This window comes from Lolium rigidum, chromosome 6 (assembly GCF_022539505.1).
Source record: "Lolium rigidum isolate FL_2022 chromosome 6, APGP_CSIRO_Lrig_0.1, whole genome shotgun sequence".
NCBI lineage: Eukaryota > Viridiplantae > Streptophyta > Magnoliopsida > Poales > Poaceae > Lolium > Lolium rigidum.
The window spans coordinates 134,652,234-134,667,912 of record NC_061513.1 but is presented as its reverse complement, the minus strand read 5'-3'; the positions used below and the strand labels follow the sequence as shown (position 1 = coordinate 134,667,912).

At 43.8% G+C, this 15,679-nt stretch overlaps 1 protein-coding gene across 1 annotated transcript; it reads right to left on the bottom strand.

Annotated features, from left to right (window-relative positions):
- Positions 1–5,955: 5,955 nt before the first annotated feature.
- On the bottom strand, positions 5,956–6,339 carry LOC124663319 (leucine-rich repeat extensin-like protein 1). Its single transcript, XM_047201042.1, has one exon. It carries the CDS (start codon positions 6,337–6,339, stop codon positions 5,956–5,958), a length of 384 nt encoding a protein of 127 aa, XP_047056998.1.
- Positions 6,340–15,679: the final 9,340 nt, after the last annotated feature.

Below are 15,679 nucleotides of genomic sequence, written 5' to 3'. Positions count from 1 at the left end.
CAAAAGGGAGATACATATATACACCTTCCGATGAATTCGTTTAATCAATGCATCCGAAGAATCGGCTGCAGCAAGCATTTAAGTATTTATTTTACAGCAGGAACATAAACGTTTGTTAGGACTCTTCTTCTAGAATCCTCGCTTCTTCGATTACACTTGAACTATCTTCAAGCCTATCAATTACGATGGTAGCAGGAATTTGTGTTTTGGCAAAAATATGTCCTATATTACCATCGGCATTTGCGATGGCCATCAAATCTGGGGAATGATGCTTTGATAGGACAAGGGCAAAAGCAGATTTAACTCCAGCAATAAGTTGTGCACGAATAAAGCCCCGGATTTTCTTGGTATTACTGAACTTTGACATCAAAGTCAGTAAAGTAGGAGGGACTTCATTCAAGGGAAACATTATCTTCCATATCACCCTCAAGCCAGTATAGCACTTGTTAAAAAATCGGTGCACCTATTGCACCCGACCTTGAAACTTTGCGACAGTGGCAGCTTTTGTTTGGTTCCTCCAGAAAACCTCATCAAAAGATGCAAGATGGGTCAAGGCATTTACGCGTTCATGAATACGCTGGTTTTCCTCTGACAAGTTCAAGGCTATGACTACAAGCAATAATGAAAGGGGTGGCGTCAGAAGAAAATACTTAGTTGTGTTCAAAGAAACTAAGGAGTAAGAAGATACTTACAGTTTAAACTTTCTTTTGCTTTTTGCAACTCAGTAAGGGCATATCATTCTGCGTCGGTGGCTAGTTCGCCCTTCTTCTTTTCCATCTGGGCAATCCGAGACTTCATGCGTTGGAGGCGATCATTCTCAGAACAGCCATCCAAAGGACCTTCGGTAAAGGAGGGCACATGAACCACCTGCAAAGATACCATTAAGAATTTGATGGAATATGTGAGCCTATCAGTTGGAATTACTCCCATCGGGAGCGTACAATTAAAATGTCGAAGATATTACATCAAGAGGGTGCTGGCAACATTGCCAATACAAAATTCGTTACAATAAAAAGGTCTTATGACAAGAAATTGTTTTAAACGGACAAGATTACAATCCAACGAAAAGAAGTCAGGGAGCCTGGGTCTGAGTCGATAAGCTTGGGCTAGTGGCTGATTTGTTTGCTGATACCAACTCAAGAAGCTGATGAGCACACTTGAGCGCTGAAGATTTATGAAGACTCAAGTGGACAAGTTGCCCATCTTGTTCCTTCGGCAGCTCTTTAGACAATTGCTTCATATCGGCTTTGAAACCATGACCCATCATAAGTTGGAAAGCTAGAAGAACGTCGTAGGTGCGTGAGGGGCATTTGAATACCTCGATAATTTCCTTCGTGTCGACAACAAAAGCATCTGTCAGTTGTCCTAAAGTTTTGTTTTGGTCGGCCTTGGGGAAAATCATTGAGTGCATCCTCGACATGACTCCTTTATTCTTCTGGAGAAGAGCTTGGATGAGCTTGCTAGATTCAAGAGTCAATGACAAAGTGTCGACGAGAGAATTATCTGGAAGTTTGTCTAAGGCGTCAACAGGAATATCGGCAGCCTCTGCAAAGAACAAAAAGAAGAATTGGTTAGTTGCAAATTAAACCACACGGAAGAGTTGGGGGCACAAGATAAAGCTTTATAGTTTTAATTTTCTTTCTAGTATTTTATTTATTGCTAATTTACTTTACTAATACCGAAGCCTTGTGCTTGAAAACGACACGGAAGAGTTGGGGGCACAAGATAAAGATTTTGCTTTGCAGGTTGCTAAACGAGGTTGGAAGAAGCTTCGCCTTTGTTCCCCGAGAGTTCGATATAAACCTCAAGTTACCCTTGTAGGTAAAATGTCTCTTGATGCATCACTCTGCACTTGGAGTCGCAACAAATTGACACACTTGTTGTAGTGTCACCACATATACAGTTATAATTATTGAGTAATTATTGGGCAAAGCTTCTAGGTGCTAAGCCATGAGCTGATTATTCTACACCGCTCCAATGTGCTGCTTCACCGCCTCCCCCACCTCCTGCAACATGCATGTTGCAGCCCCTCTAGCTTGCACACACCAACAATGCTACCCGGCTGATGTGCCTTTGTAGCATGTCCTCCTGGAGGAAGCTGAGCTACTTCACACTGATCTTGGCGTCTGCCTTGCGCATGTTGGGATGTTTTGGCGAGGGCGGAGGATGCTGTAGCAAAACTTCAAGTTGCGTTGGTTGGGCTTTTACTTCTTGAGCTCCTAGGCTGTTTTTGTTGATGAGAGGGTTGGATGCTTCTATGGATATTTATCTCCTCGTGATCTGCATGCGAAGACGTTCTACCTCGGAGTGCGGTCATCACCAAAGTCATGGCACCATTTCTGTAGATTATGCCCTACTTGCAGGAGCTATGTGCGGAATTATCTGTGTTTCTAAAGGTGGAGCTGAGCTTGTTGGAGGCCTTGGTGGTGGCCATGACGCCACTAGTAGAAAATAAGTATTTGTTCAGAGCTTCCCGGAGCATTAGTCCCGGCCTGCCGACCATGTTTGGAACCCAGACTAATGTGAGCATTGGTAACTGCAAGAACATAGATAATTGTAGCTAGTTTCGAAATAAGCTAGAGTATCAAACCACGAGGAGCTATTGGTTAGGGTCTTAATGCCCCTTGATACTTTCTACTAAAGATTACTTAATAATTATTTTCTAATCTCAAAATGATTAAATAGGGTGTTGTAAATGGTTACAGGAAAAGTAAATAAAGCAGTAAAATGTTGTATGAAAAAATGGTTGGAACTTAATAAGACAAAGTGTTCTCAGTGATTATTGGATCCACCTCTAGCACTAAGACTCATATTAATTAAGATAAAATATGCTTTCAAGCATGTTGTGTGTGAGAGAGCTCCGTCATAAGATGCGTCCAGAAAGCCATTGGTCATCGCATCTCTAAATAACCACATCATCTAGCCTTATGCAGCCACATATTGACTAGTACTATTAAGGGGTGTACCCCATGGTCATCGATATGAGCTTCGTAAATTCCTAGTATCCCCCTTATTTATGTGTCAACGAGCCGATATGGTAATGTCACTTCCCGCCCTTCACTTTACCACACTTCAAAGAGTAGTTCCCTCTCAAGACCAATAGGCAATATTACATGATGCACAACATGTAATAACAAGAGAGAAAACTAACACACATTAATAGTTAAAATCATAGATCATCTCAGATTCATCTCATATTCATGCTAGGGTTTCTCCACCTCCCCAAGAACTAATAAGACTACTCACACATGGAGACGATCAAGAACATCATCACAATCTTGTGGAATGAATTAAAGGAATGAAACGAACTCGAATACAAATCCACAATAGCAATCAAGATTACAAATATGGTTGGAGGATGATGATGATGATGATGGAGGTGCAGCGGTTGATGATGATGAAGGGATGATGCCTTGTCCTCCGAGGATCCACGTAGCAGCCCAGCTCTTGTCTTCTCCAAAGTTCCCTCTTGAGATATAATCTGGGGCGATGTTTCTTGGTTTCGCGGAGCTGTGTGTGTCTGATCTCTGATCCGTCCGCGGGAGGTGAAAGTATTTGACGAGGCGGTCCTGGAGGATGGTACGGGCGGACGGTACGGGCGGGCCTTGCCCATACCGATGCCCGTTAAAACTCCTGGAAGCTATCCCCGCGTTGTCCTTTCATCCATGCGCATTATTAAGTGCAAAAATGATTTTTATCACGTCAAAATGCCAGAAAATGACAGTTTTCATTGATATTTCATTATTGACTTATTATTTTAAGATTTTGTGTAGACAAGCATAAAAGGGAGCGGTAGCGCGGTGAAATACAAAAAATCCTACCACTACTTGATGATAACTTGATAAAATAGTAATGAAAAAACATGCTAAAAATGCAATAATCAAGCATTAGTCTATGTTCCAACGGCTAGGACGCCGCACGGTTTTAGTCCCAGTTCAAACGGGACCTGTAGTCCTTGTTGGAGACACCATCCGGGATTAAAGGGATTGCGGCAGGATGCGGGTGGTGCTGAAGTATTTAGTCTCGGTTGGTGTCCTCAACGGGGACTAAAAGGTCTATCTTTAGGTCCGGTTGTCGACACCAACCTGGACTAAAGATTGTCTAGTTTTTTTTTGCTCCGCACACCCCCACTCCCCGTGGATCACCTTTTTAGCTTTGTAAAATACAAAAGAAAATGATAGAAAATAAAAAATTAAAAATCCTTTTAGATGTAAGTAGGTTAGGAGATATAGTTATTATAAAATAACAAACATGAATTTTGACTTATTTTACAAAAAAAACTGTATTTTTCGGTAAGATGACAATAACTTTTGCATACCAACTCGAAAAATGTGTAATATATAAAAATATATCTACAGTCGTTTAGCCAATTTTTAGATTCTCAAACTGCCAAAGGAAAATATGAAAAATTCAGACTTTAGGTTTTGCAAAAAAATTGTTATTTATTTATTCAACATTATTATTACTTCATGACTTTTGTTTATGAAAATAATTATTTGAAATTCAAACAAAAAGAAGTGTGACATCGTGATCAAGAGGTTAATAGGATTTATATGATACTAATATCAATAACATGTGTGCAAAGTACTTGAAAGCGGGACGAAAGAAAACTCAGAAGTTAAGCGTGTTAGTGCTAGATTAGTTTGATGATGGGTGACCGATCCGGAAGTTTGACTATCAATAAGTAATTTGACTAGAGGTTAAGTGTAGCTAGAGACTAAACTGGTCAAATAACTCAAATACTAGAAATTCTGGAAAAAATAGAAAAAATAGAATAAAAAAAATACATGTGGAGGACTTTAGTCCCATTTGATCTTACAAACCGGGACTAAATGTCCTCCGCTGCGGCCCTAGCGCGCCCGCAGCTCACGTGGAGGGCCTTTAGTCCCGGTTTGTGGGGCTACCGGGACTAAAGGGGGTGATGCCCATTTTCTACTAGTGCGACCTCACCACTGTTATCAGAGACCTGCCGACCGCCTGCCTTTGTGGATAGTGGAGGTTTGGTTGCTTTTGCCACTCTCTCATATGTGCCTATTGGGCATGTGTTGTAAATGAGTGGTATGGTAGATGAGGCAGGTATGGTGGCATCTAACTTTGAGCTTCTCTTTCCGAGAGAGGTTTGCGACTTACTCATCAGTTTGGAGGTAGCTAGCCATAGATATGGCAAGAAGATTTCTTGCATCTTGGAGGGGAAGGCTTGAGAGGGCATACTTAGGAAGGTGAAGAAGTCTATCAGGAGAAAAAAGAAAGAAGACTGGCGCAAGGAAAGCTTTAGCAGCTGCTTGATAGTGGGACCTGTTTCGGATTGTCGTGTCCGTTAGTGTGGTGGTTTTCTTTGCAGCGTTCGTAGATTGAGAGAGTTTGTTGGTTTGTTTAGTCGGTCGAAAGGTTGCTTGCTTTTAGAGCTGTTCATTTGTGCTTTTGTTGTGAGGTTTTCACCCCATTTTCTCATGAATAATTAGGCAATCTTCTTCTTTTTAAGTAAGAGATTTGGCCAAGGAAGAACAGAGGAAGCATGAAGTAGCAGTAGTACTAATCATTGACAGTCGTATAGATATCCACTCTACCGAACCGAGCTGTCAAAATGTGGATCTTGAAATCCGCCAGTCGAGCCACGCTTCTCTGCCTATCGAGCAGGAAGAAATATGTTTTTCAATGAAAAAAGTCAAAGAGATCGCTGATAAATAACACCCGCAATGACCTGCTAGTTCCACTGATCTGAAACTAATATGTTACTCCGTATACAAGTGAAAGGTCCTCCGTAGAAAGAAACAAAAATCGAAAAAACATGGGTGCATTGCACTATAAACCATACGGCCCGGAGAAAGAACTATTAGATAATAGAAGGTGAATGCATACACAGGGAACACATGGAACGCCGCCGGCATGCCTTTGGCGCGTCCTTGAGTCGCGGCGTATCGGAGACGACGACGGTCGTGCGATGCTTGCGGTCGATCACCAAAACGCTCGAAGGGTGGCCAGCGCGGCGAGCGCGCATACCATGAAGGGAACGGCGGCGAAGCTGGTCCCGTGCATCGGCGGCGCGCTGGAGGGCATGAAGCCGGGGTCCTGCGGGTACATGCGGCCCGGCGGCGAGCCCCCGATCGAGATGTAGCCACCTGGTGGCGGCGGGCAGCCGGTCACACCGGGGTAGGACGCCGGGGGTGGCGGGCTGTAGTAGTAGTACGGCGGCGGCGGAGGCAGCGCAGGCACCGTGCCCGTCCCGCACTCGGCGCACTTGACGTCTCCGTCAGCCGCAACGGCCGTGGCCGCCGCGACGGCCAGGACCGCCAGCACGAGGGCCGGGGCCATTGCCATCCCCACTGCCGGCCGGCGCATCCTATCCACGACGAGTGTTGGGGCGCTGGCTAACTACCAGAAGGAGCCTACGAGAGAGAGAGAGGTGTCTACCAGCTTGGTAAGAAAGCTCTGCTGGCCCTCCTCCTCTCGGCCAACCTTCTTATGCTGCTGTCACAGTCCACAGAGTGGTTATCGAAGAATATTAGTTGGGGTTGGCTCCAATGGAAACAGGTATATGCGCCGCTATGCGGTAGGATTACATTGATTGTACAGGTGCATCAAGGGTGGTAGAATCAGTAGCTGATAAAACCCTCTGCTAGGCTAGCTCGATGGCGACGACCCACCACCATGTGGCGGCCCCTAAATCCGTGGGTCCGCGGGGCAGGTCGGCCACATGAGCGTGCATTATGGAGCTGCGAGCTCGATCGGCGGCCACGGACGAGCGACGATCCCTTCGCTGGAGCCACCGACGAACGCGGTCGTTGAAACAAGTGCATGTGCGCCTGCGAGCCCAAGTTTGGACTGCCCTTCGTGATCGCACGACGACGCGTCAAGCAACAAGCTACTACAAGCTCCGTCGCCGGAGTGTGTAGAACGTGGACTCATCATTGGAGTAGGACTACGGGGACCTGGGCTAAAAGTTTGCTTTGCCTGTGTGCCAAGTTTGATAAAGTGGGAAGATGAAGAAGCTTCCGATCCGGTGAATGTTGTCCTTGTGTGGACGGCTGCCATGTGACTGCATGCCATGCCACCCAGGATCCTCTGCATTTTGCGTGCTGCTATGGAAACTCCTGTTTCACACGTCTCGAGCTTGCCACATAAGCAGGTATATTTTTCTACATGTAAATTTCAGAAATGTATATTTATTTTTAAATTTACAATCTAAGAAAATAGTTTCAGTGAAAATTATATATTAAAAAATATTTTTAGCAAATTTATCTATTTTAAAAATGAGTTCATATAGTATATACGAAATGTACATGTATTAAATAAAATGCTCATGCTTTTATAAATTAATAATGTTCGCACAAGTAACAAAATAATTTTTATCAGCTTTTAGATAAATGTTCATATATTTAAAAAACAGAGTTTATATTCATCCAATTACATGTTCATGTGCTTTTAAAAATATCAATGTATTTCAAATAAATAAATAGTGAAATATTTAGAGGGAAATTAAATAAAAAAATCTGTTTCAAAACTGGAAATTATAAGAGGGGGAATAAAGAAAATTAAACAGCGAAAATAAGAACAAGAAATCAAAGTGTACCAAACTTGCTGAGCCATCGCCAAACTTGTGGACTGCATCCATAACTGACACAATGTACATACGCAACGGGTGTCAAATACGAAGAATTACTCCAATGGTATGTGGTTTATATGATACATGGTCACAGTTTAACCTAGTGATACCAATTTAATGTCACACAAAGCATATTTTTAATTTCAACTGACAGTTATGCTTTCGTTCTTTTCTCCTAATTGCACTTTACATTTTTTAAATAATTCCAAAGAAAGCCCTCCAAATTTAGATCGCTAACTATTCAACTATAACAAATCCTGAGTGGTATTACCCAAATTCCTTTCAAATGAAAAGCCAGTCAATAATTTGGGTGCTGACTAACGAATACTCTGATTTAAATTAACTTTTCCGAGGAGAGAAGTCAAGCCGAACTGACTAGTAGTTAAGGAGTTAAAAAGTATTCGAGTTGGAACAAAGATAGATAAGGTTGAGGATGAAGTGTGGGTTCTAGCAAGTGGGTTAAAACGAAAGGGTCAATGTTTTCCAGGGGACAACATTGAATGATAGGATCAGAATGTCACATGTAGAAGCCAGCTAAGTGGTCCCTAATGCAAAATCAATGAAAATTCCTTCAGTTTATCACAAAAAGAGCAGAGCAAAGGCCAAAGAGTGGAGAGCACCGTTGATGCATTACTTGTTTGGTACGTACGTAGTACTGAATTGCCAACCGCCCTCTAAAAATATCAATCTATCATGCCATAGGTAATATCAATGTATCAACGCCGCCAACCGAGAGTATTCGTGCAAGTATGTGCATGACAAAAGTATGCATCTACAATGGAGAGGCACTTGATGGAATGCTTGAAAAACAATAATGATCTAGCATGTGGCGCCTACACAAGAGCCTTGGTCTCCAATGTTAGTTGCATTTTGCAGGTGCTAAGCTAATCGCAACCGTCCCTTTGATTTTGTTATGCCGCCCTTGGATTTTTTTTGGAGAAGTAGCGTCCTCCCTCGGCGTCTCTATTGTACATGTCCTAAGAAGAGGTTAAAAATAAAATCTCATCGCGTTTTATTCGACATCCCCTAACCCCCGCGTCATCCTCCCATGACGACTTGGGGGAACCCTAGCGCGTCGCCCCCTCCTCCCGCACTGGAGGACGACGACGACGGGGCTCCTCTCGCGCGCGACGGCCTCGGCTGGCGGCGTGAGCCCGCGGTGGTGGGAGGCTCGTCCTCGGTGGCTCCGGCCGGTGTGGCGGCTGCTTGCCTCGGCGTCCCCCTCCGCATCCCGATGGTCTAAGCAGAGAGGCGGCGGGCGGAGCTCCGGCTGCTCCCAGATGTGGCGGCCACGATGGCGGCTCCCTGCTGTTGTTCGGCAAGGGTGGGCGGGGTGGCAGCCCCTCTCCCCTACTTCTTCCTGCTCTGCGGGTGGTGGTGGGCTGGCGGTTGCTTCGTCGCGGCGGCGTCTGGAGGTGCCAGATCTGACCGTAGCAGGCTCAGTTCGATCTGGCCAATCGGTTCCTGCCGGCGGTGAGGTTGGTGGTCTTGTGTGGTGCGGCATCGTCGCCGCACAGGAGGTGCTTGGGCTAGTGGGTCCGCAGGCCGGCGACGTTGTGGGTATCCCTCACCTTGTCCGACAACGTGGGAGTGTGGAGGTTCGGCCGCTCCGAGCGAAAGTTGACGGCGCGACAAATGCAGATGTCGCTATCCTCTTGGGGGCCGTCGTGGAGCCCTCGAGCTCCTCCGCTCCCGGGGCATAGTTTTTGGGTGAAAGCCTAGGCCGTGCAGCTCAGGGTCAGACGACGGTGTCGATCCACGTCGATTCCCTCTTGAGGGCGTCGCCTTGAAGACTATGTTTCCCAGGGTGCTTTCCTGAAGCTAGACTTGTACGGCATTGCGGCGGGTGGCCGGAGATGTGAGAGGTCCGTGTGGTAGCTTGTGTGGCAACGATGGCGGTGTTGACCGATGATCTGGTAGCGTCAAGACCATGGCTCCGACGCGTTCGAGTTCTTCGTCTTGTGCCCCGCTTGCGGTGAAGTCAGAGCTGCTATGGTTTGTCGAGCATCTTCATTTGAGCAACGTACAATGACCTGCAGGGGTGCCTTGTGGCGATGATCTTCCTCGATGCAGGTCTTGCGCTTCTCCTCTTCGGAGCTCGTCATCAGAGTTCAGTCGCTTGTTTGGCATAGGCCGGCTTGAGCTCTCCATGGTGCCGCTTCGACGAGGTCTTGATGGTTGTTTCTTTGGTAAGTCGGAGTCGCTGAAGAGTGATGACGATGACGTTGACGGTCAACCGCGACAATTTTGGTGGTGTATGTTTCTTGTGTGGGTTGACAGGGTGGCTCTTTGTGCCCCACGGCAATTGTGCTCGGTTGTCAGGGCACTTGTTTCATTTTTCAGTCGGTTTTCAGCTAATAAACTGGTCAATCTCTGTACTTCCTAAAAATGTAAGTCGTTTGCCTCCTTAAGAAAAATCTCATCGCTACAGGTTTCATGCCCTAAGCATGTTTCTACTAATGTTGAGAGTAGTACCTGCAAGAATTTGTCACGTACTGTTTTGTGAACCGTAGTTTGAGGTAATTGGATTAACCCGCTGCTGCCGAAAAGCTTCATTGATGTTTGTAGTTGGTTTCATTGATGACCTCTTTGCTGCTTTATTTTCATTTTCGATAATAGATGCTTTATTACTCTCACCTCTGTATAACTAAGATGTATACAGTTGTCTAGAAGTCACTGGTATCGTAAAACGAAAATAAAATAAGGCGAGATACATATTAATCATGAGGAATCGTAGATCGTCTAAGGAGAAAGTGGAGGACTAATTCGTAGATTATGCTATCACCCACGTAGGGAAAAAGTATTTCTCGTCGTAGCCTCTAACCATGTACAGACCTTCGTAAATAGGTCGCGATTCTCCATCTTATGCAGATGTGATCACAAATGGAGAATACCGATACATCTGTAGATAATCTACAGGAGAGAACAGTAGCTATTGCGACCATACAACGGCAAGCGCTTCCACCCTAACAAAAGTTCGAAACCTAAGATCAATACCATGAAGCAAATTAGCAAAGATGTTGGGGACACTAGTCGGAGGATACAGATTAAAAGGTACTTGGATGATTGACCATATAGATCTAGTAAAGCGGCATTGCAAGAATAAGTGCTTTATCGTCTCATTCTAGTGTCAGAACATACACTGGCTGTTTCCATGCCAATTACGCTTAACAATATTATCTTTGGTTAGAATTACCCCTTGATGCAAATATCAACAAAAAATCTTAGTTTTAGTGGTATTTTTATCTTTCAAATTTTCTTGTTATTATCAACTGGTATATCAGATTGAATAAACACATTGTATAGCGAACGTACAAAAAACGTCCAATTGGAATGTAAGTTCCAACAAAATTCATCAGGATCTACCGAAAGGTGAATAGATTTCAAACAATGAAGTAAGGCATTCCACGCAGCTAGCCTAGGACCAATTAAATCACGTCTAAACGCTACAACTGGAGGTGAGGTAGCCATTACTAAAATAATGGTATCACTTTTGCGATAAACAATGCTATACAACGCAGGATATGTTCTTGAAGAGGGCCATTCCCTAGCCATGAGTCCTCCCAAAAACGTATCTGTGATCCATCTTTTATTGAAAAAGTACCATATTGGAAGAAAAACTTCTTGTAGCCATTAGGCCGTCCCTAAAATGCGAGTCCTCGTGTTTCCAAAGGACTTGAGATAACCCTTTCTCACCGATGTACTTTTTCTTAAGGAATGTTTGACATAACCCATCTTCAGTAAGAATCTTAAAAAGCCATTTACCTACTAAAGCTGAGTTTTTAACCTCAAGGCCATGAACACCCAACCCACCTTGATCTTTGGAATGGAAAACCACACTTCATTTAACCAGTTGATATTTATTTTTCTCACTATCTCCTTTCCAAAAGAATCTAGATCTATAATAATTGAGCTTGTGTAATACACCTTTTGGCAAAAGAAAGAAAGATATCATATACAATATTGTATTAGTAAGTACTGAATTAATGAGTACACGTCTTCCTCTTAGGGAATTTACCTTTCCAACTACTAAGGCGCTTCTAAAGTCTTTCCTCCACTAATTTTCATTCAGCAATTGTTAATCGATGATAATGAATCAGATCCCCAAATATCGGATAGCAAACTCTCCATGTCCACATCCAAATAGCCCCGCATATAAGGCTGCTGAATCATAGGCTTCACCGAAACAAAATAATTCACTTTTATGAAAGTTGATTTGAGAACCTACAATTGCTCAAAAGCTGCCAAGATTAACTTGAGATTTCATGCTTTTTCGAGGTCATGTTCCATAAAAAAAAATATATCATCGGTTTATTGAAGGATTGATAAACCACCATCAACAAGATGTGGAATCACCCCTTCAATCTGACCATCAGACTTAGCGTGTTCGATCAAAATGGTGAGCATATTAGCCATAATGTTAAATAACTGTGGTGATAATGGGTCGCCTTGGCGCAAAGTTTTTCTTGTCTGGAAATACCGACCTGTGTCATCATTGACTTGGATCTAAACACTACCTCCATACACGAAATCATTGATCAAAGCACGCCACTTAGGTGAAAAACCTTTCATCCAGAGCGTCTGCTGAAGAAAAGACCATTTAACTTTATAATAAGTTTTCTCAAAATCTAATTTTAAAATTATCCCATTCAACTTTTTAGTATGCAATTTGTGCACAGCCTCATGCAAAACGACTACCCCATCAAGGATATTTCATCCTCGCATGAACGCGGCCTGCGACAGTGATGGCGTGTAACTCACACGTTCGTTGGGAACCCCAAGAGGAAGGTATGATGCGCACAACAGCAAGTTTTCCCTCAGAAAGAAACCAAGGTTTATCGAACCAGGAGGAGCCAAGAAGCACGTTGAAGGTTGATGGCGGCGGGATGTAGTGCGGCGCAACACCGGGGATTCCGGCGCCAACGTGGAACCTGCACAACACAACCAAAGTACTTTGCCCCAACGAAACAGTGAGGTTGTCAATCTCACCGGCTTGCTGTAACAAAGGATTAACCGTATTGTGTGGAAGATGATTGTTTGCGAGAGAAAACAGTAAAAATAAGTATTGCAGACAGATTTGTATTTCAGTATTAAAGAATGGACCGGGGTCCACAGTTCACTAGAGGTGTCTCTCCCATAAGATAAAAGCATGTTGGGTGAACAAATTACGGTCGGGCAATTGACAAATAGAGAGGGCATAACAATGCACATACATGTCATGATAAGTACGAGTGAGATTTAATTGGGCATTACGACAAAGTACATAGACCGCCATCCAACTGCATCTATGCCTAAAAAGTCCACCTTCGAGGTTATCATCCGAACCCCTTCCGGTATTAAGTTGCAAAGCAACAGACAATTGCATTAAGTATGGTGCGTAATGTAATCAACAACTACATCCTCGGACATAGCATCAATGTTTTATCCCTAGTGGCAACAGCACAACACAACCTTAGAACTTTCTGTCACTGTCCCAGGTATCAATGGAGGCATGAACCCACTATCGAGCATAAATACTCCCTCTTGGAGTTAAGAGCAAAAACTTGGCCAGAGCCTCTACTAATAACGGAGAGCATGCAAGATCATAAACAACACATAGGTAATAACTTGATAATTAACATAACATGGTATTCTCTATCCATCGGATCCCGACAAACACAACATATAGCATTACGGATAGATGATCTTGATCATGTTAGGCAGCTCACAAGATCCAACAATGAAGCACAATGAGGAGAAGACAACCATCTAGCTACTGCTATGGACCCATAGTCCGGGGGTGAACTACTCACTCATCACTCCGGAGGCGACCATGGCGGTGAAGAGTCCTCCGGGAGATGAATCCCCTCTCCGGCAGGGTGCCGGAGGAGATCTCCAGAATCCCCCGAGATGGGATTGGCGGCGGCGGCGTCTCTGGAAGGTTTTCCGTATCGTGGTTCTTCGTATCGGGGGTTTCGCGACGGAGGCTTTAAGTAGGCGGAAGGGCAACGTGGGGGGCCACACGAGGGCCCCACACCACAGGTCGGCGCGGCCAAGGCCTGGGCCGCGCCGCCCTATGGTGGCGGCCCCTCGTGGCCCCACTTCGACTCCTCTTCGGTCTTCGGAAGCTTCGTGGCAAAATAGGACCCTGGGTTTTGATTTCGTCCAATTCGAGAATATTTCGTTACTAGGATTTCTGAAACCAAAAACAGCAGAAAACGACAACTGGCTCTTCGGCATCTTGTTAATAGGTTAGTTCCAGAAAATGCACGAATATGACATAAAGTGTGCATAAAACATGTAGGTATCATCAATAATATGGCATGGAACATAAGAAATTATCGATACGTCGGAGGCGTATCAGACAGCTACACCACATGATCAACCACTGTATTAATTCTAATGGTGGTCACTTTCATGAAAATCTTGAAACTTATGTTTAAAAGACAGATATGTCTATATTGTTGACTCCTTTTTACCTTATTAACCTTTGGTAACATGATAACCTCACCAAAATTTAGAAGAAATTATACTAATTGTCCAGCGTGTAAAACACTAAACATCTGTAGAAGGTCCACTTTGATAGTTTTCCAAAAAGTCTGATAAAACTCAGTAGAAAAACCATCCAGACCCGGGGCTTTGTTATGTTTCATTTGAAAAATAGCTTTGTTGGCTTCATCCTCAGAGTAAGGATCTGTCAATAAATCATTCTCCTCCCTAGACACTTGGGGCATGTCGGCCATTTGAGATTCATCCAGAGAGAAAGAACTCTCCTCCGGTGATCCAAGTAGACCTTTATAATAGTTTGTAATATACGATTTGAGTTGGTCATTGCCTCTCATTCTGAATTGTATACTCTTTTTCCTGTGACGGCCATTGGGGATCCCATGAAAATATCTAGTATTCAAATCTGCTTTCAAGATGAATTGAGCCTTTGAACGTTGATGCCATTTCAGCTCCTCCTCGCGAATAAGACCCGCTATTTGAGCATTCGACTAACTTTTTAAATCAATCTCTTGACTTGATAGCGGTCTTACTTCAATGAATGCCTCCAACTCATCAATAATGGCTGATAAGCGAAACTTCTGTTTTTTAAAAATACCAGGTGTATGGCTAGCCTAACCAGAAACATGTTTGCGTAAGGCACACATCTTATCGTTCCACCTTAATATGGGGGTATTACCAGAAATCGGTCTTTCCCACACATTCTTGACCATATCATGAAAACCATCCCGTTGTAGCCATCCAAGTTTAAACTTGAATGGACGCTTACACGACAATTTAGGATTTCAGTAGTCAAAAGTATGGGAGCATGATCAGATAATCATTCAATACATTCCAGAGCGTGTAAAGAGCTTGTAAGTTAACCTCCACAGACAACACTGCCTTATCCGATGAGTTGGTATATGGACAAGAGGCAGTGTTGCTTGTGGAGGTTAACTTAGAAGCTCAAGAGTGGTTAGACAAAATGATTTTTCGGCTGTAGAGTATAGTAATTTGATGATGGATAGAATAGATAATGTTTCTGAAGAAAGACTAAGAACCTTATGAGAAATTACCAAAAGCTCTTAATGAAAGATACTTGAAAAAGATCCTAGCATAGGATATTTATCTTCCTAATTGGTGTCCATTAACACTCGGTCTAGTTTTTCGTATGTTGGGTTGGGTAAGTTGTTAGCCTAAGTAAACTGTCCACCAGCCATCGAGACCTCTCTCAAGTCTCTACTGCTAGGAACCTGAAACCATGCAACACCTTATAATCACTTGTCTGGTTGCAAACGAGATCTAGTTCAACACGTTTAGGTTTTACAATCTGCAAGCCTTGACTCCAGAGGAAGATTGCTCAATTCAGGGGCAACTGCAGGAGGGGTAAGTGCAAGCGCTCTATTCCCTTTCGCTGATAGAAAAAGATATCAACACCAAGTCACGGTTGGTCTTTGGCACATTTGGCTGGAACTAAATACTAGCAGAGCATTTGATAATGTAGCACAGCTACCTCACCTGGTCATGCAAAAGATTAAGAATGCTGACCAACCAGGTCAGTCGAGAGGCAGCAACGAGCGAGAAGTCACCTAGTCTGTAGTTTTTGTTCCTAGG